The sequence below is a fragment of the Passer montanus genome, unplaced genomic scaffold (genome assembly GCF_014805655.1).
Source record: "Passer montanus isolate IOZ18808 unplaced genomic scaffold, ASM1480565v1 scaffold122, whole genome shotgun sequence".
NCBI classification, from domain to species: Eukaryota; Metazoa; Chordata; class Aves; order Passeriformes; family Passeridae; genus Passer; species Passer montanus.
This window is the reverse complement of record NW_024358945.1, coordinates 1,313,132-1,339,974: the sequence shown is the minus strand read 5'-3', so window position 1 is coordinate 1,339,974 and position 26,843 is coordinate 1,313,132. Positions and strand designations below refer to the sequence as shown.

General features: G+C 41.8%; 1 protein-coding gene across 1 annotated transcript in view; it reads right to left on the bottom strand.

The window, feature by feature from the left end:
- ST8SIA1 (ST8 alpha-N-acetyl-neuraminide alpha-2,8-sialyltransferase 1) overlaps positions 1 to 26,843 on the bottom strand; it is a 100,957-nt gene that overhangs the window by 26,108 nt on the left and 48,006 nt on the right. The window contains exons 3-4 of the mRNA XM_039698250.1: positions 21,586 to 21,695; positions 17,647 to 17,739 (exon numbers count right to left, since the gene is read on the bottom strand). Coding sequence (XP_039554184.1) covers positions 17,647 to 17,739; positions 21,586 to 21,695 — 203 coding nt within the window. The remainder of the gene's footprint in view (positions 1 to 17,646; positions 17,740 to 21,585; positions 21,696 to 26,843) is intronic.

The window sequence follows — 26,843 nt, the reverse complement described above, 5'->3', positions numbered from 1 at the left end:
GTCACATAAAATATTTCTTTCCTGAATGTAGATCTACACCAAAAACAAGGCAGACACACCATCCCTACCATCCCTTTCTCTGTGACTCTGCTAAATGTACCAGACTTCTTACTCTGGCCTGGGGCTAGGGGAAGAAAGGGCTCCTTGTAAGAGAGGGGGAGATAAACAAGGACCTTGAGCCCTGTTTAAAGTCCGGAGCACACTGAACCAGGTGTCTGTCCCAGCTTATCAGGGCAATAAAAAAACCCCCTACATTTTCTTTTTTTGTGAATGAGAGAACATTTGTGGTTATCTGGAAAGAAAGCTCTTGATATTGAAAACAGCTTTTTCCGGTTCATTTTTAGCTGGCATGGCTGTTGTGTAATTCAGGGATCAACTTCCCCCTTTTGCTGATTTAAAAAAAAGCTTTACTGTAAGCTCTCCCTCTCATTCCATGCCAGGGAACTCTTAGAGCCATCATCTAAGCTTTTGCAGTGCTGAGGCAAACAGACTGGTGCCACTTGACTGAAAAACTTCTCCTCTCTGTGGAGCATTCCAAACTCTGGACTGTAATGTTCCCTCCAGGTATCACAGCCTGGCCCAATCCATCTGTCCTTTCATCTCTCCCTGAACAACCCCAAATTCCCTGCACCTGTGCGGTTTTCTCCTCAAATCACCTCTGACTTCTCACTTTTAAATGCACTTCAGGGGTGATTCCTTTCAAAACCCAGGGGTTTTGACGTGACAGGAACAACCCTCCCAGGTCTGATGTATGACTGCAAGGACAAGCCCAAAGATGTCCCTTTAAAAGAGGTTACAGTTCACAGTGGAAAGCTAAACAGAAACAGCTGGAGGGACTTTCAGAACTGCTAGAGGCTCTGACTCACATTCATTCTAAGATGATTCAAAATGTAATGACCTGCTCTCACAAGGATTTGTTCTCACCTCATGCTAGGGGTTACAAACTCCAAGGAAAATTTGGAAAATGAAGCTTGTGAAGGCTGGTTCAACCCAAAGCTCTGCAACTTTGCCAAAGCCACACTTGGAGATGAATTGAGGTATGGAACATGCACCAAACTCCACAAATTCCATCTTGGATCAGTAGCAAGCAGCTAGCAATGAGGCACTTCAATCCCTGTACAGCACTGGGTAAATAAATACACATGTAAGGCATAAGGCCCTAGTGTCTCTGTGGAAAGGGGCCAAAAATTCAAAGGGTGCCTGAAGAATGATTATTCTGAGAGATTTAATGAACTAGTGTAAAAATACTTTTTCTGAGAAAATTATTAGTCACTCCTAAATTAGCTGGTTATCTCTTAATCAGAATTTTTTAAGCATCCAAAGTTAAAGATTTAAAACTCATTATCTCAATTTTAATTCATTAGAACAGTACATAAAGAGGAAAAAGTATTTTCTCATTTCAGAGCAGAACTGAGTGACCAGCTGGTGGAGATTAGGATCTCCTAATGTCCTACAGGGAGGATATAAATTCCTGTTTCACTTCTGCTAGATCAGGGTGAAAGAGGAGGCAGGCACTGCTGCCACACATGAGCTGTCTGTCTGTCCAGCTCAGCCACCAGCTCTTGGGCTTCACACATTTGCTCTGTATGAGCCTACAATTGCCAGGTGCTGCTTTCAGTTCTCAGTGCTCAGCTGGAAGATTTGTATTTCTCCCCTCACACTTTGACCAGGTTCAACTGTTCTCACTATCAGTGAAGCTGTGAAACTGCACCATGCTGGGCATTTACATCCAAGGAAAGGTAAAGGAGCTTTTCCTCATACTCAGACTGCTCCAAGTGTCCCCTGGCAAGGGCAAAATGAATCAGCAGGAAATTAAAAATGGGATAACAGAGTCCCTTTTTTATACCACACTGTGCAGCCACACACATTGCTGACTGGCTGATTCCTCAAGAAAGGAATGCTGGTGTTTTGGTGGCCAAAAGCACATTGGTGGTTTATGGGGAGTCATGATAATGTCAGGTTACAAAATGAGGCAGCCTTCCCTGCTATCCACCAAAAAAATATCCCATCACACTCTCTTATAGGAGAGTTACAAAATTTAAGGCGTAGGCATTAGAGGCATTAGAAAACACAAAACAAGTGAGAGGCTTTTGGAAACACTAAGGTTTCTATCAATGTTAATCATTGCCAGAAGGGCCATCTTAGTAATTCTGTAGTTCATAATTGAATAAAAACAAGAAATTACAATTTCAGGTAGTAACCAGTAGATTCTGGTTCCTAATAAGTTCAGTTTTCCTACAAAACAAAGCCAAATTCTGCTTTTAATTACAGAATTGCAAATCCAGAGTAACTGATTTGGGAGATAGAACACTGCAATGAGAATAAAGGCTACTAAGAGTTTGATTCAGCATTTTTCTGCTTGCTGACCATAACTGATGGGAATTAGGCAACATTTTCCATGGGCTCTTCCATTCCAAATCTTGAGATGCATATATAGTCAGCAAAGGTGCTCTCTGAAGCACAATACAGGAGCTGCAGACATTGTTCACCAGGTAAAGCAGCTTCTCCTGTCTTTGAGAGACTGGAGAGGATTGGTTTCACAGGAGGGCTAAGACAGGTCAAACAATTTCTTTTAAATAAATTTGGTCAAAACCATAAATAATGCTGGAGTGCAGGATTTTTGTAAAGAACATTTTCCCAGTGACACCTATTTTTCTGAAAAATACTCAAATTATTGACCTGCATTTTTTCTAGAAGTACAGGCTTGTTTATGTAATAGATTTCTGTAATAATTTGTATTTGGCTATATTTGACTGTGGACAGCTGGAAAGCAGACACAAGTACAGATAATTTAAATGGTAAAGCAAATGGGGAATCTGTCTCTAATTAAGGGCTCTGGTATGAAATGGGCTTATGAATTGTTAATTTAAATAACCAGCCTTAGTTCAGTGCTACCTCCATCACAAATGAAGGGTGCAGTAAAAAGTACAAAAACCTCCCAAGTAAGGTAAATCTGCACACATTCCTCAGCTTTGAGGAAGAGCAAAGGCAGCTCCCAACACTAACACTCATCATTCCAAACAAAGCCTGCTGTTTGTAGGGCACTCTGCCCCACTCAGGCACAAGGGATACCATGGAGTTCTGCTGGGGAAACACAAAGGCACAAACTGAGCTTTGGCAGCTGAGAGCAAGAGCAATAGCAGGAACTGTAGCTGTTCAGATGGTGAGAATCAGTGCAGCTCCCCTGGCTTCCCTACAATGATATGGCTACAGTGCAGCAGCTGAGGATGTTATCCATCATCTGTAACTCCAGCTGTGCCAGCATGGCTAATCCAGCCAGATCTTTGAGTCAAGGCTTACATGGCACAAAGCATGCTGCTTAATATCATTTATCAAGAAGAGACTCGTAGATAATTTATACATCAGCTCACGACTCAGAGCTAAGTGAATATGGCAGAGCAAATAAATCAAGATCAGAGTTATTAGGAGGGCTACTAAGTGATCCAAACCCCACTGAGTGATCCATGTGCACATCAAAAAGTCATTGGAATAATTTGATTGTTGAAATGACCCATGTTGTGCATTTTGAAAGCAGTTTGTTATGAGCACTGAACACCCCATATTCAAGCTGTTCTCATTCCAAGTCCACAGCTGCTGCAAGATGGGAGATAGTTGATGAATTTCTACCTTTACAAACAAATTACTCTTAAAATACTTTATTCAGCCACTCTTTCCCCCTCCCCCCCTCCTTTACCCTAAAATTTAGGGCAAATTCACAGCAAATATTTTAAAAAGAAATCTAATTTCTTGTGAGCGAGTGTACAAAAGGAGTGAAAATCTAGGTCAGAACCAGCTTTTCTCACCAAGTGGAAGGACATGCACAGAAAACCAGTGACTCCATACACCTGGCTCTGCCAGTGAGCCACCCTTCTGAAAGCTGTCCCTTCATCCTGTCCTCTTTCTTGAGACTGCTGCTGCTGCCAGAGCAGCTTGCACTTACACAGCCTATACATGCAGCTGCTGTGTCACTTTGCATGGCTCACAACTCCTGGCAGACTGCACGAGAGGAAAAGGCAAAGTACCCTGTGAGCCATTCCCAGACATCTCTGCCGAGGGTGTCCAAGGTCTGTCTGAGCACAGAGGGAGCAGGTGCCTTCCTAAGGGCACACATCAGCCCCACACATTATCCTGGCCAGCTATCCTGCAGCACTGACAGAGTTTGGCTGCCTTCCACACAGATCTGGTGCTGCATCTTCAGTGAGGAAAGGGGAAAGCAATGCAAGAAAGAGGAGAAGCAGATCTGGGGTTTAAATCTTGATCTGCCAACAGCCCCATCCCCTTCCTGCACCTTGTGTGTCTGCCAGTGCACCCCACTCCTCCCTGGTTTCAGCAGAAGTAATTTTCACTGCCTTGGGCTGGGAAGGAGTCACTTGGCTATCTCAGACTGCTGATGGACCAGCTATGCCCCATCTCCTCCACTGAAAGTGAGGCTGGACAGAAGGTTTGCAAAGGCTGGATTCAGCCCCCATACACAGCCTCAGTCAGACAATGCTACTTCACACTGAAAGCCAGAATAAATGGTTGAATAACCATTCATAAACCAGAAAATGGGAGATAGAGTACCTAATATCCCAGTTCAACTTAGGAACTCACCCTGTTTACAGAGTCAAAACCAGTCTCACTTCAATTCTAACCAGAGGATGTGATTTGAGCTCTAATCAAGGTCATCAGGAACTGCACACCTACTCTAAGAGCCACCCCCTTCTTTGCCAGTATCATTACAGCCAATTTCTCAAACAAATAATCTAAAGCAAAAGATCTTTACTGACATCTGAAAGTTAGCACACAACATAAACCTTGCTTCCCAGTTTCTGCTCTTGAATGCTGCTGCCACTACAAACACTGGAATGCTGCTTCTGCTACTACATCCTTCAGGGAATGAGAAGCCTTTATGAGTACTGCAAGGTAAATAAAATTTATATGGCCAATTCTGGTTCAGGGCTTCAGCTCTCATACCTTTGTTATCTAAACATTGCCAGCAGAGCCTCAGCAGAGCCACCTGAAGACAGCAAAACACAATTTGGAAGCTGTCAAACATGAATTTCCTTTGTGTGAAGAAGTCCTTTAAAAGGTACTTCACTCTACAGGACAAAAACCTTCCTTTGCAACTGCTGAGCACACACAGGGAAAAAACCCCATTGATATCTCACACCCACTTTATTCCACATAAATAATTTTAAATAATCAATCACTATTAATTTACTTTTTTGGGTTTTTTCCCTTGGGATCCCAGGATTGTTGCTGATGGTGGTTATGTGAGGCTTCACATCACAGAGACCTATTTTCATGCAAGATAGCAAAGGGCAAAATGAGAGGAAGGGCAAACAGTGCTGTGGAACTTAGCTGACCCAGCAACACACAGGAACACTGACGAACAAAAGGAGGATGTTGAAGGTCCTTGTCTGCTGTGGCTCCTCAGTGATTGTAGAAAACTAACAAAGAGACACATCCCTGATGGGATGTGAGCCATCATTGGATCCTAGCAAAGCAGGATGCTCAGGGTCCTGCCACCCCATGCCAGAGGAAAATGTCTGGACAGTAAGTTTGTCACTTGATGTGCACTTCTGCACCTGAGGAAGAAGCATCAGAGATGAGAGCCAAACTCTGCAATATCCTGACACTGTGTGAACAGCAATTAGCAACTCTGTGGACAGAAACAGATTTTTCTGGCAGATCTCATTAATCTCGTTATGCAGATTTAATACTCATGAAAGAAACTGTGTGAGTGGCCGAGAACATGAAGTCTTCACACAAGGTAACTCAGCAAACACCTCTGATCAAAGACTGGGCAAAAACCCAGTGATACACTGCTCTGGGCTTTGCTGGCTCACTGCTGGGCTGTGACAGGTCCCTAATGTTTGTTATCCTGTCTGAAAATGAGGGACAGGAGTATTTCATCCACCTTCCTAAATGTGTCTCTGCACCAGTCTGTAAACAGCAGCTTGACTTACAACTTACAAAAAATGCACCTTCTAAAGTGGAAGCAAATCTTTTAAATTACACCCTACCAACAAACCCTTTGGTCCCTGCTCTCCATTACAGAACCAGTAGCCAGAGCCCTTCCCAAAGGCCAACTCAAACCTTGTCCCTTGCTGTCACACATGCCTTCATCCCAAAAGCTCATAGCGTTTCTGAAGGTTCCTTGCTGCCTGACACAGAAGGGCGAGATTCAGTTGTCGTTCCCTGGGAGGGTGGCTGGGACAGGACCGGAGTGGAGTCCAGCCAGAGACAGCTGGGAAGGAGCTGCGTTTCTGAAATGCCTCTATTTTCCTCAGCAGTAGCCAGGCCCCTTTCTGCCAGTGTGAACCCCTGGATTTAGAGCTGTTCTGCCTCCAAGCACCCGCTGGTCCATGCCTGCATTGCACAGGGGGATGACCTGAGAACAGAACACAGCTGGGACTCCTGGGATATCATCTGCTAAAGCTCCCTCTGGGCCAGCCCAGAGTAAACCGAGCTTGCCTGATCCTTGTAGGATTGCTGGGAAGAGCCTGAGCAGAGGATAAGCAGCTCCTCTCCTGGAATGAGCCCTTCAGAGACCCTTCAGAGCTCTGCTGGCCAACACAGCTGCGCTTTAATCCACGAAAGCACTTGGGTCTGTACATGCAGCATGTTCACACTCAGACCAGCACAGAAGCTCCACCTCTGACTCAGATTTACAAGGCTTTCCCCTGGCTATTCATCCTTCCTATCTGCCACAAATAATGGGAGCACTGATGCCAGGTCTTCGCTGTATTTAACTGACAACCTCTGATATATATCTGAGTAAGTTTGTGTCTTATGTTGCAAAGCCCAGGTCTCACAAAATTGATCACTGCCACTGCTATAAAAGAATGGTGTGTTTAGTTGCAGGGCTTTTTAAAACTTCGTTTTATAAGTCACTTGCTTTCTTAAAAAAATGAAGCTTAACTCTTACTGTTTTCTTCCCATTGCTGCTGCTCAACAAGCCCACTGTCAGGATACATATCTGGCTACTTCTTGTACTGCCCTCTTGCCCAAACACTAGTGTGGCATCACCATAATGGAAGGTAGGACAGATTGGTCAGAAATACCTGAAAAGCAACTCTCTACCATATCAAGAGCAAGTTTATTTAGCCTAATGAATCTAAGAATCATACCCTTTTACCTCAGAGTGTGAGCAGACTTTTCTGTTACTGAGCTGACCTTTTTAAAAAGATAACTGAGTCACATTTCATAATTTTATCCAATTACTCTATTTTGTCTTTTTTTTCTTGTTGAAAGTCTTTTCTATTCACACCCAATGACAACAGTAAAGTGCTATGGGTATGTCTACCTACCAAATTTCAATTTTTCTAAAAACTGCTGAAACAATACATGGGCTGCCAGGACTGGTGGCCTTGGCTGAGCAGAGGCTCATCTCCAGGTGTCCCTCACAATTTATGCCATTCCATGATTACGTGACTCCTCCTCAAGCTTAGCTTTACAAAAAGATTTCAACCCAAACCTGCTGAGGTGGCAGCTGCTTTCATGGTGTATCTGCAGCACTGTCAAGACTTGGGCAAGTCATCTCAGCAATGCAGATTTCCAGAAACTAAGATGAATTTTACAAATTATGTGCTTAGATGTGAGGATCTAAAAGTCTACCTACAGTGTTTAGCCAGTCTCTGCCTGGAATGGGGCTGGAAAAAGCAGCATTAGATGAGTCCCTCTTAGCTGGACAGTAGATACAACCATCTGGTGTAAGTCTACACTACTGATTTACAGTACTTCACTACTAGATAGTACAGGAGAACAGAGACTGAAGCTGATAAGAGATCAGAATGAGAAAGGAAATCTTGACTGAAGTTTTAATGAGCTACAGTCTTTTAAACCACAGGATGAACTTTTGCCATGGAAACAGTGACAGGCTCAGCTCTCTGTTCTAACACTGTGCCTCATACCAGTGTTACTCAGTGCCAATCTGCTGTATGAAACAGGCAGGGCACTGAAAAATTCAGCTCAGAGTATTCCGAGTACAAATTCAGCACTGCTACTAATTAGAAATGCTGCTCTGGGCATAAACCCAGGCAGAAATACTCTCTTGTTTGTAAGGAAGGCTTGCCAATAGTAGCAGAAGTAATAATTTCCACACAAGCATCAACACCCTCCCACAACATAACAGAATAAATTAATTAGAAATGTAATAATACACATTTTTTAGAGACTCATAGAATGGTTTGAGTTGGAAGGGGCCTTGAAGGTCATCTGTTTCCAACCCCACTGCAATGGGCAGGGGCACCTTCCACTAGACCAGGCTGACATTTTGGACATTGTTTTCTATTCTTGTAGAAAAAAGGTAGGATAGTCACAGTGGAACATTCTATTCTGAAAAATGAATTCCTTTTTCCTTCTAAATACAAAGTATCCATACCCCCTTAGGTATGGGGGCTGGCACAAATGAAGTTAAAAACAATAGTAAGATTTCCTGAACAAAAATTTCAAAGTAGCTAAAATTTCTTATTTTAAGTTACTCGAGAAATCTCTTGTGTATTGTTTCAAAACTCATGTGACATAGATCTTTAATTTTAGTGTGCAATTTGACTTAAAGAGTCAGAACCTTAAGGGTCTGATTTTAGCACCCATCCTGCCTCAGGGAGAAGTGCACAAGTGATCCAAATGCACAGACAGCTGCCAAAACCAGCAATGCCAAATCTTACAACTGTGTCCGCACACGCCCAAGGGAGTGTTAAAATTACACTATTGGATCTTTCCAGTCCCACTTTACAGGTCCATCTTTTATTAGCTGTTAATAACACACTTCAACATTACAAGCTGTCTACACACTCTGACCTGGCTTTGTATTCTAATTTTTCAAATTTAAACTCATGGAAACCTGAGCTTATTTTATTATTATTCCCCAGATATTCAGGCTTTAATTAACACAAGTAAATGCACTGAAAACTTTCAGTCTCACAGGGATGACAAAACTGACAGGAAGTAAAGCTCAAATCTACACACCATCCCTTGAAATGTCCGTGTGGAATTCATGAGAAGCCTCTGTGGTTATTCTTAGTCAGAAAACAGAACCAGAAATTGAAATAAGAGTCTTCCTTGTTTACAAATAATCCCAACAGCCTCCCACATCCCACCCCAAAATGCAGACACATCTCTGCTGTGTGTTTTCTCCATGTACATTTGGGAGAACCAAAACACCCCCAGAGCACCACAGACAGCAGGACTTCTTTCTTCACTAATCTGCCTCCCCTGCCACCACCACCCACCTTCTGAGTCCTCCTGCCCTCTGGCAGAGGAATTCCTGCTTTAGGCTCTCTGGAGGAAGATGCAGATGAGCTGATGCCCCTTTAGGCCACGCACTGCACGTTTATTTCAATCTCTCTACACCACAAAATCCCATCTGAGCCCAAGGAAATCCAGTAGAGCAACAGCCTGCAATCACAACTCACTGTCTTGGCTGCTCAGAGACCACCTTCAGAAATTCAACTAACTCAGGAGAGAAAAGCAGAGATTTTGGGTAAAAAAACCTCCAAAACATGTCTTTTTCTCCCTGTCATGCCATTTTGAAATGTTGGCTCCCATAAATATTCTACCCATTTTGCATTTACACAGCTACCTAATTGTTCATTCTGTCAGCCTGCATACAAGTGAAACAGACATCTAGACAATAAAACCAGAACAATTCCTCCAGAGACCTCTTAATGAGCAGTAATGAGCCTGTGGGCAGAGCTGCTCAACACTTTCTTCTCCCACTTGCCTGCCTCTAAGCTTAAAAGCACATTCTAGAATGGTCAGAACTAAGCTGTTTACAAGGATTCTTATGGAACAAAAATCAATCAGGATCAGCAACTCACAAGTTTGAGACAGACTTGGAAATTTGGTTTTCATATCTTGCAGACTTTGGCTTTGAAAATAGGTTTTAATCCCTGACAATACTTCTCCTCAATGATGGTGCCATTTAACTTCTTTGTCACCTCCTACAAAGGGCCTGTGAGAATGGAGATATTTCTTCCATGTTTAACCACTTCCACTCTCTTTCTGTGGACTAAACTAAGTTAGAATAATGATTTCTTCTGCCCTTGATTTCCTCCACCCCACGCCCTGACAATCATAGAATCCTTAAGGTTTGGACAGATCTCCCAGATAATCAAATCCAGCCATCAACCACCACCATTTTCACTATTAAACCATGTCCTTTAAGTGCCATAGCCACATTTTTTTAACACTTTCAGGGATGGTGGCTCCCCACAGCTATCTATTCCAATGTTTAAAAACCCTTTCAGTGAAAAAAAAAATAAAATCTTTCCTAGTATCTAAGCTAAGACTCTAAGGCACTACTTTGCTTTTTTTTGTTATCTCCTAAGAACATGTGGGAAAAAGTCCCAAAAATTTGGACAGATCTCCCAGATAATCAAATCCAGCCATCAACCACCACCATTTTCACTATTAAACCATGTCCTTTAAGTGCCATAGCCACATTTTTTTAACACTTTCAGGGATGGTGGCTCCCCACAGCTATCTATTCCAATGTTTAAAAACCCTTTCAGTGAAAAAAAAAATAAATCTTTCCTAGTATCTAAGCTAAGCCTCTAAGGCACTACTTTGTTTTTTTTTGTCATCTCCTAAGAACATGTGGGACAAAGTCCCAAAATTTCTTCCTTAGTGGTTCTGATATTGCTCTATTTATTTATAAACTCCTGAAAAAAACATTTCTCAAGATCCATCTACTTTCTGGTTTACTGAAAAATCCCACAAGTCTGTGAAGCACTACAGTGATTTACACTGCAGAGTCCATTCCCCTACAGGACTCCACACCAGTGTTTCTCTCTCCATTCATCTTTTCCTTCAGCATCTATTCCTAGTGCTACTTAAAATTAATTCAGCCTTCTCAGGTGCTTATCTCATTCTCAGCCATCCCCAGCTGTTTAATGAGAAAACAGACCCTAATTAATCCCTCTGACTCTGACATCTATGCTTTAACCTAAAGCTTTTGGCCTGCTCTCCATAAGGATAACTTCTACACTCCCATGCCCATCTCCTGCATTTGCAGGTTTTCTTGGGAGTTTATGGGATCACATGGCTGCACATGCTGCAAACTGTGGAAATTATTTAGAGACAGGAACAAAAAAAGTGGGAATGTCACAACCCAGCAGGTTACAGAGAAGTAGTCATCTTCTGTGTTCTCATTATCTACAGTTATTCAGATTTCAGGATGCCTTGTATCTCTATTTAAAAGAAATGTATATATACACACATTTGCTTTCCAATCAGTATTTGAAAATATCCAAGAAATGCAATACTGCTAAAAAAAATCTAGGTTTAGTATTAAGACTGTAAAGAAAGACTCATTACCTAAACATGGATTAAGCACTTAATCTTTGTAGAAGTTACTCTGAAAAAACCTGGGCTGTCCATACAAGACATTAAAGTATTGCAGTGATTTTGAAGATACTAGTCACACACTCAAACATAAGGCACTTGATTAGCTATGCCACATATTGGTAGTAGGATTTAGAAACTCTCATATCAAGTCCTACTGCCGGAATAGAAGGATGGAAAAAACCTCATGTTAATTAAAAGCATGATTTGCTCAGGGACATGGATAGCTTTCCCTTTTCACAGACCTAATAATGGAAATCAGACAGCTGGCTGTCTCTGTTTGGTAGGCTGGCAGGCTCTTGGATACAGTGGTCTTAAGAAGACACCAGGAGGTGGGAGAGGGGGGAGGAATGAAAAGGAACAGCCTTCCTGCCATAGCTTGCCAAGAAAATGAAAATGTGTGAGACAATGTGTTAATGAATATCCCCACAGATAAGCAAGCACTGGCGATTTTGGTAATGCAAAGATTTTGCAAGTAAAATGTCATTCACAATGGAGATAATGATCATTATCACCAAAATCCCAGACAAGAAACCTAGAAATGCATGTGCGAAGTAACACATCCTATTCCTCTCAAATCCTGCAATAAATACACAGTAGAATTGTAATGTGGGGCTATTTCAATCACAAATCCAAATGGATTATTCTTTTAATCCTCGTATCTTCTATCTCTACTTTATGACAACTACTAATAAAACATTTATTTTCAAGAAAAAACATCAAACCATGATTTCATGAGATCTCATTTATAATTTTCCATTTCATCTCCACATCAATTTGCCCTTTAAATTACTGGAAGATGGAGTCTTCTGTAGGTTTTCTGCGAAGTTCTTCCTAACATCCAGCACTTGCTTTTGCTGATGAGCTACCATCCCTAAGTGTGCCCTCAGAAAACTCTCCCTATTCTCCCAGTCTTTCCTTCTCCCAGATTAAATAACTTTCCCTCCAAGTTCCCATTTCCCTAAGCCAAAATTTCACCCCTTTGCAACAGCACCTGGCCTTTCTCTTTGGAGCCAAAGGTGCATTCTGAGACAGCTCTAAACCCATCAGTCCTTTTCCTAGGGCTGAGGGTTCCTGGAGCTCCCTCCTGCTCATTGCTGTATCTCCTGGTTAAGAGAGGAAAAGCCCCTGATTTAAAATAGGGTCAAAGCATGGCTGAAATAGCAGCAAACTGTTCCCATCACAGGACTTTTTTCCAACTCCAGGTATTTCTGCTCATCAGCTAAGAAAACACAAAAGCAAACCAGAAATTCTGGAATTTTCTTTCCTGGCTCTGCCTTTGGCCTGGTGATAGCACTGGGCCAGTCCCCTCCAGCCCCAGAGTTTTGCTTCCTTTTCTGTTCAAACAAGGACAAAAATAGATGCCCCACACAAAGAGAAAGTAAGGCAAAATTTATAAATGTAAATGTTTTTAAACAAACTTCGTATTAGAGGAGGGAAAAAATTGATTACCAAGAAATGGGGCTTCAAGCAACCTCCAAATACAGAAGAGTTCATCACAGTCTTGCCTCTTAAGAAGTACTTCCCAGAAATATCATCCCCTTGCTGTTGGCACAGATGTTCAGAGACTTTTGTAGAAGAACATGGAATATGAATTAAAATAATTGTTCTTATCACTTTGGACTTCTTATCAACTAAGTAATCTGAGATATATTTAGATACCAGGAATGGAAAAAAGGACCTCAATATGAAGTGTTTAAAAATCTGGTGACTAACTGACTTCACAGGGAAAGATCTTCCCATCACTTGACTTGTATAGAAAGCACAAAATAAGCACAAAGGGATTTCCTTCAAGAACATATTTTATGGGTGGTTTCTACCTTTCTTTTTTTCTGATCTTTTGCAATTATCAAAAAAGAATGTAACTACCTAGGAGCAGAATAGGTTGTTTTTACATGGAGACATGCTGAAGAGGAATTGTCATGAAACATTTAAGCAACAGGCATAAAACTGTACATTCGTTTGATCAAAAATGAAGGAAGCTTTTATCAAATTAAATTTTTGCTTCAATTCCAGCTTTTTATTCCTAATAGTCTACATCAGCTGGATTCAGAAATGTCTTCAGGACTGAATCCAGGAAAGATTATTAGCTGCCTCTAAAATGTAGGGGACACTGGAAAGCAAATTTAAGCCCACTCAAAATCCATGGGAACCTAATAAACAGCAGTGATATTTAACTGGCATTTCCAAGCTGAGAGGCAGAATCATTGCATTTGTTAGTTTTCAGTCTCATTCCTTCATCGAGGTTTAGTGCAAAACACTGGATACAGCAAAAAGTTTTCAAATACCACAGCTCAAAATTATTTTACTGAAAGGTGAATTAATTCACTCAAAGGAAAATGTTCCCATTCAGTGATGGAAGTTCATACTTCCACACAGGCCATGGACACACAGCTCATGGATAAAATACTCCCCAGAAAACATCAGCTGGTCTAAAACTCCCTGTATGCTGGGAAACATCTATTTGGAGTATTATATCCATGTAATTGATGATATAAGTGTGCCTAGGTTAGATAAACCGACATGGAACTAGAAAGGAACCGTGCTGCAAACAGCATCTGACTGCAGATTTAATTAGAAGCTCAGACAAATTATTATTGTATGACATTTGCAAAAGTTGCTGGAGATAAGAAATTCATAAAATTGGCTTCTCCTAAACAGCCCAGATCCAGTGATTTTAGAAATGGGTAATAATCCACATCCAAAAACTTTGTATTTCCTAGTTAAAAATCTTATGCCATTGGTCAAAAATCAGCACTGCCTCTTAAGCATTTTTATGATCACGGACTTGTCCCTCTCCATAGCTGTAGACAAGGGTTCAGAATATGGAAACCACCTCTGTAAGTGACATAACCTTGCTGATTTTTCCCAGAGTCCTAAGAATGGCTGTAGGCACATCACAGGTACTGCTACTGCACTGCCTCTTTGCTAGGAAGGACTTACAGCAGCTAGGCTTGGAAAGAAAATAAAATCCAGGACAAATACAAAATAATCCTCTGCCTACAAAGCAGTTCCCTGCAGATGAAGCCAAACTGAGTAGGATGGTAGGGGAATGAACTGGAAACATCAAAGATGGGGGATTGCAGTCCCACAACAATACTCAGGGCTAGAGGGTGGGAGAGGTCACCTTGGCTCCAGGAGCACCTTTATGCAACATTTCAATCTCAACTGCAACCTTGACACAGGCTTTGACAGAAAAGTTATGCTTTGAATGCAAAGTGGAAAAAGGAGTTTCACACAGGAGTGAAGGACTGTGAGTTCCAATATTAACTGAAGAGAGACAACTGTGAAAAGTTTTAGACAAAAAAAGAAACTGGGACAGTCAACACACATCCTCTTACTCTGGAAAATTTCTACCACAGTACATCTGTTGTCAGTTCTCCTGTATTACACTAATTCAAGTTAGGGAAGGACATTCCCAAAACCCAAATGAGTAGGACATTCAAACCCAAATGAGAACAGAGCAAAATATTTCACAAGTGAAAACTGTACTGCCTGTCAGAACAATGGTGGAGCCACAACCAACACTCGAGAAGGCTTCAGGCACCAGATCTGTGCTGTCCTTCAGCCCAGCCTTTTATACCCCCAAGTCAATGCCCTGCACCTGTGTGCCCTCTGTGGTTGGTCAGTGCCCCTGGGCACTCCATGGCTCGTTCCCTGCAATGCTGCTCACCTGTGCTGCACAGCTGCAGCCACTCAGGGATGAGCCACAGCCCCACCCCAAGCACCACTGACTCTGTGCCTACACCACCTGCAGAGCCTCATTTCCTGCTGAAAACAGAGAAGGAACTTGATCTCTAAGTTCTGCAACAGCAATGTTTAGAAGTTATCTTCAAAGTCAAGGTATTCCTAGATTTAAATTGTGACTCTTCCATAATAAGGTGCTAAATAGAGAGGGAAATGGTATCTCTGCAATAACTACTGCCAACAATTCTGTTTTTTAAAGGCACTGATTCTGGTTTTAGAACCACACAGAAAATTGCTTTCACATCCCTGGTATGAAAACTTTGCCCTACATCAACATCCCCATAAATTATCTGGTAAGGGTAAACCTTTTAGAAACCATTAATGGCATTGCAGCACCAATTCACTAAACCCGCCATAAGACACTTGAGAGATAATTGAGATGTCAAGTCTCATCAACATCAACATACTTCAAGTAAGGACAAGAGGAGAGGGGAAGAATGGCAATGAATAATCCCATTATGTGATGCTAGATAACTCACAGCTTAGAAACAGATACATCAGTCACAAATATGAAAGTCTTTGAATTGCATCAAAAGTGTAAGTAACCTTAATTCCTAAAAAAACTTCTTTCCATAGAAGTGATGACAGAATTGTAGTATTTTTCTTTTCTATTTTAACTTCCATGATATAACCTTTATTTCCCCACTCTAACATAACACACAGGAGATAAAACAATTACTTTGGGCAGCACACAGGAAACATCAGTCAATTATTTTTTTTAAAAAAATTAAAATGTTTCTTCCTGACCAGGCAGAGGAAGCAAAGCCTCAAAGGAGGCTTCTGCCAATTTTCAGTGCTGTGAATTTGTTCCCTGTGTCATTCTCAGTTACTGGCTGTGTATCCCTCCCAAATCAATACACATGCACATACATTCCACAATACTCTCATCCAAGGTCTCGCATCACAGGAACTGTCCACTCACTTTCACCTGACATTAATCACCATCTTGTTTCCTTTCTCTCTTTTTCCCCATTTCCCACCCCCCTCCACTCCTCCTTGAGATATCCACCCCTCACAAAGTAGCACCTTGCTCTCTCCATCTGCTTCTTTGACCATCTCCTCATTCCATCCCTCCCCTCTTTCTGGAACACTCCATGGACTCTCCAGTGTGGCTCCACAGTCTCTTCCAAGCATCACTAAAACTCTTTCCCTTTTCTGTTCAAAAATAGTAGCTACAGTCAGCTTTCTACTCCAGGCCTTGATAGAGGGGAGGGTGCAAAACAAACATGCCTGAGTTAAATAATCCTCTGTCTTGCAAACTGCAAAACCCTCTGAAAGGTGGTGTTTCACATTGCTCCTCGTCATTTCATCCCAAATGTCACACCCAAACTGATCTTCCCTTGATGGGATGCTCTGGCCATTCCATTCCACTTCTTAAATCAATTAGCCATCTACATAGCACAGCATTTTCAGACTCCCTGTCTGCAGATCCACTGCCCTGGGTTACTCCCTGGTTTTGCCTGGCACCTGGTGCCATCCCCTGCCAGTTCTGCTTGGTTTGGTTTGATCTCATCCCACAAGCATTTCTGTGCCTGCCCCTACTCAAGCACTCTCTGCCTGTAATCAGCTCTTGAGGCTCATTGTTATTATTATTATTCCATTTCCCTCTTGCTTGTCCTCTCTGTTCTACTCTGTCAAAGACTGTCATCTCTGCCACACACTAAACTACAGAACCCTTCAATGCCTCAAAGAGAGGAAAAATATCACATTTAAATACCATCAAACATCCATTTCCAAGCCAGTGCCTTTCTTTATAAAACACCTGGCTTTCTACCATGCATTTATTTTCCCTGCTTTGCTTCCTTTCACAAGCCTTCACCTGCCAGTACTCACATTATACATTTCTTTATGCCTAGTCATTTCCTGCTCATCCCCTTGGTTCATATTTTTTCCTCTTGTGTTTTTCAGTGAACATGGCAGGTTACTACCAGATCTTGTTCTGCCTGAGAACAACCTACCTCATTCCAGAGGATAAACAAAGAACATGGCAATTAAAATTCAGGAAGACAAACTCAGAGATAGCACTGACATTTTTTTCCCCACTCCCTCTTCCCCACTCTCATCAGCAACTGACATTTGGAAAATTTCAACCAACTCTAATAAACAACGCAAATTTGTCCCAGTTCCCTATGAAAGCAAAGCTTGTATGATCACACCCTGCCAAGCAGTTCTGCCCTAACCTCTTTTATACTCTGTAAGTCAGTATCAAACATAATGCAAAGGCAGTGAGACTCAGAGGTTCTGTGTGCTGAAACAAAGAGCAGCCCAAATCAGCACCCTCATGAACTGTGGGATGCAGCAGCCAGCTGGCCTGGCCAGCAGAGCAGCTTGGGGCACCCACCAGCACACCCCTCCCTTAGCTCCCTGCCTACACTGAAAGCATCAGAGGCTTAGCCTTCAATTATTTTACCTAACACCAAACCATTGCCTACTGCACCTTTTCCAGATCCCCTTCCAGGATCAGATTATCAGGAACACAACTCTGATGCACCAATTTCTATAACACTGATGAAGCACTTTTCTTTTTGTCTACCCCCAACCAGAAAAAAAAAAAAATCTGCTCTCTACCTTTTTTGAATTATACTGGGATTTGCAGTCACCAGTTGGGTTTTGGATCCAACGTCCTTGCTGTATTCACTGGACAGAGGAGGAAGGTTGCACCTGCACACAAAGACAGTCAAGATTTTAGATGACATTCAGGACTGATAGGCTTCAGTGGTGTATTACTGGACCAGGCTACAATTGCTCCTACTGTACCACACCTGTGAGCATTTTTGTACCAGATTGTGGGGAAATAGAGAACTATAACCTTTTCCAGAGATGAGATCTGTGTAGCTGCTGAGGAAAACCAAAGGCATGCACTTGACATCTCTGACAGGCTGTGGAGAGGCTGTTAGTACCTACAGAAGAACATTTTTAAAAAATCCAAACTCTTTAAAAGTTCTGGTTTTCACTCTGCTTTGCCTTGTTACCAGTATCAGGCTTCAGACTGATAATATTCAGGCACTCTATTACAGGCATTACAACTGGCATTTTTAATATTACACTGTGGGGTACCATCATCTTATAGATTTTACTGAGAAAACGAAAAAAAAAGAAATCAGGTGGCTTTTTAGACATGTGTGTCTCAGTTCTGCTCACAAGCTTGTTCTGGTGGGCAGGGTAGTGATGGGATAAAGCCAAAGCAATTGACCAAATTTACTTTGGGAAGCAGAGAATCAAAACTCAAACCAGAAGTAGAGGGAAACATGCACACAGTGAACAGTCCTAAAAGCTCTTTTTTTAACGACCTAGGAGAAGGAGGAAGGTGCAGGAGATAGAGATGAATTTACATTCAAACAACATCCAACCCTGTGCACTGCCCCAAAAATCAGACAGGAGAAATCTACACAATACATAAAAATTACACTAAACTAGTTTCCAAACACTATTAATTTAAAATTTCTCCTTTAAAACAAAGACATGAAGAGTGTTTGGAATGCTTAAAAGGCAAAAATGAAATAATGATTCCCAAAGACAAACATAATTTGGATTTTCTTTCAGAGAAAGGCTTTTAGATGTTTATGTTATTGGGGTTTTCTCTCTGCAATTTTTAAGTAAAAAAAACCCAATCAACCAACAACAAGAACAAAACAACCCCAACCAAAACCACAGTGGTGCTATATCAGCCTCTATCTGCATACAAATACCAGCTCTCAAAACATTAAATTATCATCAAAAAATGCCAAGGAAAAGGACAGCAATGTCCTAACTACATGAAACATAATGAATTAAATCACTCATCAAAAAATGCCAAGGAAAAGGACAGCAAAGTCCTAACTACATGAAACATAATTCACCAAGAAATACAAAATTTCCAGGAACATTTTCTCCTTTTCATGACTGGATTTGTTAAGATGTATACAATGTATTGAAATTCAGTCAGGAAACAGCTTGTAGTTCACTCTACACAAATTAAGAGAAGCTAGAGAAATTCAAAGGAAGACAAAAAAATAATCAAAATCAGAGGTTTTAGAACCTGCAATCATTGATGAGTAGAGGAATAGGAAAGGGAAAGGCCAGAAGCATAGGGAAATTTTAATTCTCAGACATAAATTTCAAAATCTTAACAAGAAAAAGTTCCTTAAAATAAAGTAAAATAAAAGTCAAACAAATATTTGTGAAGGAAGACTTATAGCTGATTTGCTCTAGGGTAGAGAGGTGGCATATCTCTGGCAGATCACAATTTTATGCTCTCTGCTTTGAATAAACACAAGCTCTTAGGGCACGCTTTTAAAAAATCATTTTTGGTTCAAGTTCATTTAAAAGCACTATGAAGGGCTAAGACCTCACCCTAGTTTTTGTCATCTCAGCATCAAGTTAATGACAATTCTTTCATAAGCCAGTCACAGATGCATTATTTAAACACATCATCAGTAAGTCTGATTCCCACTTTACAGTGCAGGAAACATTAAGTAATGGCCTGAGTATCCACAGGAAACTGCAGGAAATCTGTCACTTGACCTTCCCAATAATTTTCTTGGATTGGTCAGCAGAGAGCTGAGTGTTCTGCAGGTGAGGAACACACTGAAGCACAAGACTCATACTAAGAAACTTAATTTTTAATTCTCTTACTGCTATACCTGGTACTGAGAAATAAGTACATGAAAAATAGAGTTAGAGACATGGCTTAGGACTACTACCCAACACTTCTCTCTTAAAATAAGCATTAGCAGGTAGGGAGTGGGGAAAACTTTTTTTCCTTAGAAATAAGAATTAGAAACTTGAAAATCAGAAGAAGAGCCCTTTGCAACCACAACACCTAAACATGGAGACCATCTGCAGCTTTCTCATTGCATATGCAGCTTGCTATGCCTTAGGGGCTGAAAACTGCTGCTCTTTCCATATCTGTCTTGGAACAACTGTTTGTAGAAGATGCTCAGCAACCAGATGAGTCTAAACTCATTAAATAACCTTAGCAATTACAACATATGACTGCAGCCATCTTCTCTCACATGACAAAGCTTATGGAAATATACATAAGTGAAATGAAAACTATGTGAAGGGAATTAACAAACAAGGGCAAAACCTGGCAGGACATTTCACACTGCAGAAATACTTTGAAGATATTATACATATTTCTTTTTTAAAAATGAGAAGTGTTATGCGATTTAGAAAAGATCAACTAAATTTTCCATAAAAATGACTTCATATCACTAATATAATAGAGCCTGCAGACAGTGACTGGGATTTGAGCAGGTTCTCCCTATCACTTATTTCTAAAACAAAACAAGCTCTGTACATATAATGGTTGCTTTAGTCTCCCTGCAGAGAAATAGGGTTTTATGATCAAGCTAAAATATCTGCTGTTTTGTTGGTTTCTTGATTTTTTAATTTTTTTTTCAAACTTCTGTTTTTGTAACTGGTCGCTCCTACAGCATTTTAATTTCTAGAAAATATAGAATACAAGAAACTGCATACCTGCTGCAGTTTCTGGTATTTAGTCTATGAAACACCTAAGGAGTTTTGCAGTAATTACAATCAGAGTGCTGCTCTCCCCTGTGCTTTACATCTTCTCTTCTCTAAGTGCTCCAAGGAAATGTTTCCCTATGCCTTTAATTTGTTCTGTTTCTTTGTGTTAACAGGCATTTAATAATGAAGGCATTTTTGGTCTTTGAGAGGCAAACCAGAAATTACAGGAATGGTTTAGAACAAATTTGTATAGTTTTATAATGAGTTATCAGGATCTAATAAGGAGATTTGTTATAGTGGGTGTTCATTATGCATCCCTCAGAAACCCAAAGAAACTCCATTTCTCATCTCTTTTGGAGCAGTCCTCCAGTTTCTCTCCCACAGTGTTTCTCTTGTTCATGTTTATCAGGGAGGAACTAATTTCTGTCTTTCTTCCTTAAGGATCACAGAGCTAGAAAGTGCCAAAGTTAATCACAAAAGCAGTAGCTGGTTCAACATCCCTCCTGACAGGTTCTTGTAAATTAAGGAAAGTTGGAGGGAAAGGAAATGTGAAGAATCACAAAAACCTCACATCAAGGGAAGTTTGGCATTTCCTCAGACAGCCACAGTTCAGTCTTGAGGGAAGACAAAGGAAGATTTTGGCTTGCAGCAGCTGAAGCCTTGCCCCATAAGTCAGCCCCTACTCATTCTGAGGGTTGCACAGATTACATTTACTTTCAGAGGACAGAGCACAGAGCAGGATGAAGCACCCTGGCTACCACTGCATAAATGATGAGAAAAGCAGCTCCTCAGCACCTCCCTGAGACACTGCACAAGCCCTCCCAACTTCACTGGCCAGCACACTGTCCCCTCACCCCATATCCCCTCACAGAACCAAGCCCAAACTCCTTTTTTGCCTCTCCTCACACTCTGACCCAAATTGCTTGTGCAAAGCATCCTGCAAAGGCAGGGCAACAAGGCAAATGCTCATTGATTAATGCCAGCTGAACAGCTCTGAAAAGGCTGAGGCTGAGCAGGTGGAAGGGGGATAATGTGTCATTGAGATTTCTGTCTTACCGCATGACAAAATCTGCTTGATCTATTTGTTTGCCACAGCCACTCTTCTTCAGGATCCCACCGTTTCCCACCACGGAACATTTCTTCAGTGGCAGCTGGAAGGGAGTAGCCTAGCAACACAAAACAAGACCAGTGTTACAGAGGAGAACACAAACATCTTTGTAGCAGCCATTCCTGGAGAACCCAGGGAGGTGTTAGAGCTCAAAGTGACAAAGTAAAAAGGAGAATTAGGAGTGAAGGAAAAAAAAAAGTACAGAAATGAGCTGGTAAGTACATGTAGAACCAGTCTGATCCCCACTCCCCAAACCAGGATGCAACAAACCCTACGCAGAAGATTATTTTCTGCAAAACCAAAACTGCCTGTTCCTGATGCAGAGCTGGTCAAAGTCAGGCAGCTCACAAGCCTTCCAGGCAAGCTGCAAGGACACAGCGGAAACAAGGCAACCAGGAAAAACAATCCATGAGAGTGATCTTCCTGAGCTGATATACAAAAGACACCTCTGAGGAAGGAAGGAAGGAACACAGAAGGCTGTGATGACAGAAGTGTACTGGGAATCTAGAGTCACCCTGCTCTCTCCATGGCTCTGTTGCTGGGACAGGTCAGTCCAGAGCCTTAGGCAAAGATATCTGGAGCTTGACAGCAGCTCCTTAAGCAGCCAACTGCCCAGACACGTTACAATTAGTATCAGCATAAATTAAAATTAGAATGGGACCATTTTATCTGAGGAGCTCTTGTAGCTGCTCAACAGGGCATGAAATTGCAAAGTCAAATGGTCATGGGATCCCATGCACCATACACATAATATACTAGATCTGCATAGTCCTCATTCCAGAGGATCCCAAACTATGGATGGGACAAGTTCCTGTCAGCCCCAAGCCTCTTGTGAGCTTGGGGCACCCATGTAAGCGTCACACAGCACATGAAAAAAAAGGTGGTGAAGAGACATGTGAATTTAAAGCAGTGTGATTCAGTCACAGAATGTGATTTGTCTGCAATACAAGAGTTAATATTCTCCTCAAGCAAAAAAAAATGTGCAGGGATTTTTATTTATCAAACCTGTCAAAGCCTGACTTTGCAGCAGAGACAGGAGTTACTGCACAGGCCTCAGAGAGCACAGATGCCAAGGAGAGAGGATGCAGTAGCACAGAACAATTCTCTCTGGGTGGCCTCACTTGCATGTACAGAGCAACCTCTGCCATTGCATCATACATTCACCAGGCACTGCAAGACAGGACATGGTCCAGAAAGCACAGCCAGGATTACAGCACAGACTCTGCATTTTTTAGAACTTATTCCTTCTGTCTTATTTCTCTTCTTCCTGCATTTACTTGTTTTGTCTACCTTTCTCTGCAAACTAGACTGTTCAGCTTTCATACAGTCACAACCTGCTTTTTAATGCAAAAACTAACTCTGGATTAAGATATGCTTAGGCAGAAAAGTTTTAGCATCTGAGGGTCAGCCATGGTTAGGAATGTACTGATAGCACAGCAGAGCAATACTGAATATGTAGCTGCATTCTTGTCCTGCATCTGCCTTCTCAAGAGGAGTTAACTTACAGTTACTGATCAGGAGCATATCTTGAGATTCAAAGGACATCTCACCCCTGAGGTGACCCTGATCAAATGAGAACTCACATTCTCTGTAAAGGCATGGGGGTGGGAAGCAGAGGAAAGGTAGACTAGATGTGTTCTATAAATAGAAGTACCTAGCCTAAAGATACATCAAAGCTCCCTTCAAAACAGCTGATTATACAAAGGCTGTGCCAGACCACAAAGGCAGCAGACATTAACTCTTGCTTTTAAGAGTAGTGGTCACTGTCACAAATTCTGTGCCTTTAGATCCCCCCAAACAAACAGTGGTTAATTGATTCCAAATTCTGAGTTGCAAATAGCCTTTAATATTCTTGAGATGATTTGCTATCCTTCAAGGGAAGCTTATTTCCTGTTCTGCTCAGAGATTATAGTACCAGTTCTCACTTGCATACATACTTTGGTATCCACAAGCTGATGAAATTTTGAAGCTCTTGTCCTTCTATTATCCTGAACACAGCCTTGCTACCCGGTGTGTACAAAAGATTCCCACACCAAGATGAGGTAGTTCTATTTTTTATTTTACTTTGTACAAAGTAGGGAGCTTGGTGGGAACCCACACTGTGAAAATAGACACAATTTCTACATTCTAAAGACAATGGCATCAACACACATTGGTTCCAGCTTACACTCATTTTTCATTAATCAAATCCTTATTTGCTGCTTTTTATCTTTCTAATTCTTCTTCCCCCCATTTACTGCTTAGTCCTGTTAACTTCACTCCTAGTGGCTTTTGTCCAAACAGCCTATTAGTTTCAGAATAGCACTCCCTTCCCCTTGAAACAAAGGATTAGCCTATAAATTTCCAAAAGTTTCGTTTCACAATGCAACTACTTAATCACACCTGCCAAGGTATAGCTACTGATTAACAACAAAATAATCCCCAAGTTTGGATCACATCTTGGACTAGCCAACACTTGAGAGAGTCTAAGAAGCCAAAGAACAAGGTCAGGACTGACAGGGTGATCTGAAGAAGCCAAAGGAAAGCAGAAGGGGCAGATTCCACCATCATGGTGGCTGTCCCTCCGCCTAAGCTGTGAAGATCCACTTGCTCTGTGCACACAGAAGGAAAACCAGGCTGGACACAGCTCTTGGTGGAAAGCCACCATGCCCACAGACACTTTTGCCTCCCCCAGCAAAGTACTGAAGACTCAAGACATTAGCTTAAAATGTTCAATGGCCTTTCTTCCACAAGATAGCACCTTTAAACTTCCTACATTGAGCAAAAGGCATCATTCCAGTGCCATTACCAGCGTGCAGGGGTGCAAAGTCCAAAGGAGCAACTGTCTGTGTTGCTTGGTGGCATTTCAGGTGCTCTGGGCTCAAAGAAGAGCAATTACTCAGGGTGACCAGGGAGAACCCTGCACATGACTATTGATCACAGATCTGTGTTATTGCTGAGACTGCAGGGGCATTCCAGCAGCTCTTTGTCCAAACAAACACAAAACTGGTCACACAAAACTGATACAAGTCCTAGACTCAAGTGTTGCCCATAAGCAACCATGAAATATGGGGGTTTCTTCCTCTCCACAAAGCCTTCTAATGCTTTCCTTCTTTACCTTCCACATCACAACACTTTGCTAGGCAAATTATCAGTTCATAGTTGACAGTGTGTAAAGTCTCACATTAAAGGGACCCAGCTGTCATTTATGCTAAATGGTCACAAAAAGCTCAGCTGTTTCTCCTTAGAATTCTAAGCTAGCCTAACAAATGCTGGCTTTAGGCAGCAGAGCTGTAACAAAAGCATTTCCACTAATATTATCTTCCTGAAACTGTTATTTTCATTGTCAACACATGTTATTTTCCTCATTCATAAAATTTTTATGAATGGCCAGAGTCTTGTGGGTGGACTGGAAAAAAACAGCCTCAGTTTATTTCGTCTGACAGAGAAAATGTACCAGAAAACCACAAACTTATTCCCATTATTAAGCAAGAATTACCATAGAATTTACAAATACTTTTAAATAGTAACACCTTGTGTATTGGAAATAAGCAGGATGAATTCCCTTGTAAACATAGGTCAAGTAATTTATTAAACAAATTACATGAAGCATTTTTAAAAAAGTTATCTCCCAACAAAACCAGAGACAGGAAGGCCCCATTGTCTCAGTTTCCCCTTTTTAAACAAGGAAACTCTACTCAGTGAAGGCATTCTAGTCAATATTCATGTAAACAAAAGAACCTGCACATCCCCCTGCAAATTCAATGACAAATAAGCACACGGAGCAATAGATTAAAGACTCCCAATTGAATATGGGAGTAATTTAACAAAGCATCTCTCAAGCAATGCACTGATTAGTTTCATCATCCATCTAAGTAGAAATAAATCATTGTCATCAGTTAAAAGAACATTACACATACTAACAAAAAATAATTTTAGATAATGCTACTCTAAATCACTTTGATTTCATTGTTAGATTGTTAATGCACTAATTTTTTGCCCACTCACTGACAAAGACTTTAATCAGAAACCAGCTTCTTACAGGAAGAACTACAGTATTCAGCCTCTGCTTTAATGCTGAAGATACAAAAATCATTGAAAGCGCTGAGAACATAAATTAGAATAATTTATCTTTTAATAAGCCTTTTGAATTGGAAAGAGATGCTGTGATTTTGCTGTCCCTTTTGAGCAGGCAGTATCCTGATGGGAAGGGTGAGGGTGTAGTGAATTCCCTAAGGAGCCAGCTGACCCCTGAGAGTCCCAGTGCCTTGTCAGCTGCCAGGCACTGCAGGGTGGCAGCAGCTCCTGCCCCATGGCACAGGTCAGGTTTGGCCCCTTTGTGCCACCCACAGAGCTCTGAGCCACGACAGCTTGGCCACAAAAATCCATTAGTGCCAGGGGAGGTGTGTCCCAAGGGAAATGGGGGGCTCTGGTTCTCCCATTCCTTCTCTCCAGCCAGCTGCCAATTCCATCCTGACCAGGTGCAGGAGCCCAGAGTAAGGAGGGACCCAGGGGCAGCAGGGGAACAGGCACACAACCACAGACTGGTTTGACTCAGAGGGACCTTTGAGACCATCCTGTTCCAACACCTCTGGGCAGGGACACCTTCCACCAGACCCAACCAAACCTCCCTGGCCTTGAATGCTTCCAGGGATGGGGCACCCACAACTTCTCTGGGCAGCCTGTTCCACTGCCTCACCACCCTCACAGAAATAAATCTCAAATTCCATTTATCTAGCCTAAACCTACTGTCTCTCACTCGCTCTCTCCTGTGAACAGGACTCTGATTAAAATGTGATTATTGCACAAAGAGATGGTGGCAGTTACCATGAAAGAAGAGAAAGAGATCCCACACTGGACCTCCAGCTACCTTCTTCAGCTGATTTTGGCACTGCCAGCTGGTACATGCTGAAACCTGCAGCTCGGTGCTGTACCAAAGAAAAGTTGTCCAGGTGGGACAAGGTCCTCTGCAGGTCCCCATGTCTCAGCCATGACAGCAGTGTCTTTATGCAGCCCTGAGGTGCAATTTTCATTCAAGCTTACACAAGCTTTGTGCTCTCCACAAATATGTGCTTCAGGCAGTACTGTTTTCACAAGATTGGAACCTCAGGAACCATTTACACAGGGACAGGGGCTACAAAAGACCACTTGGAAGACTAAATGCAGTGCTGTGCTGCTGCAGGAAAAGCTCTGCTACCCAAAAGGATCCATGAACTGCAGAGCACGC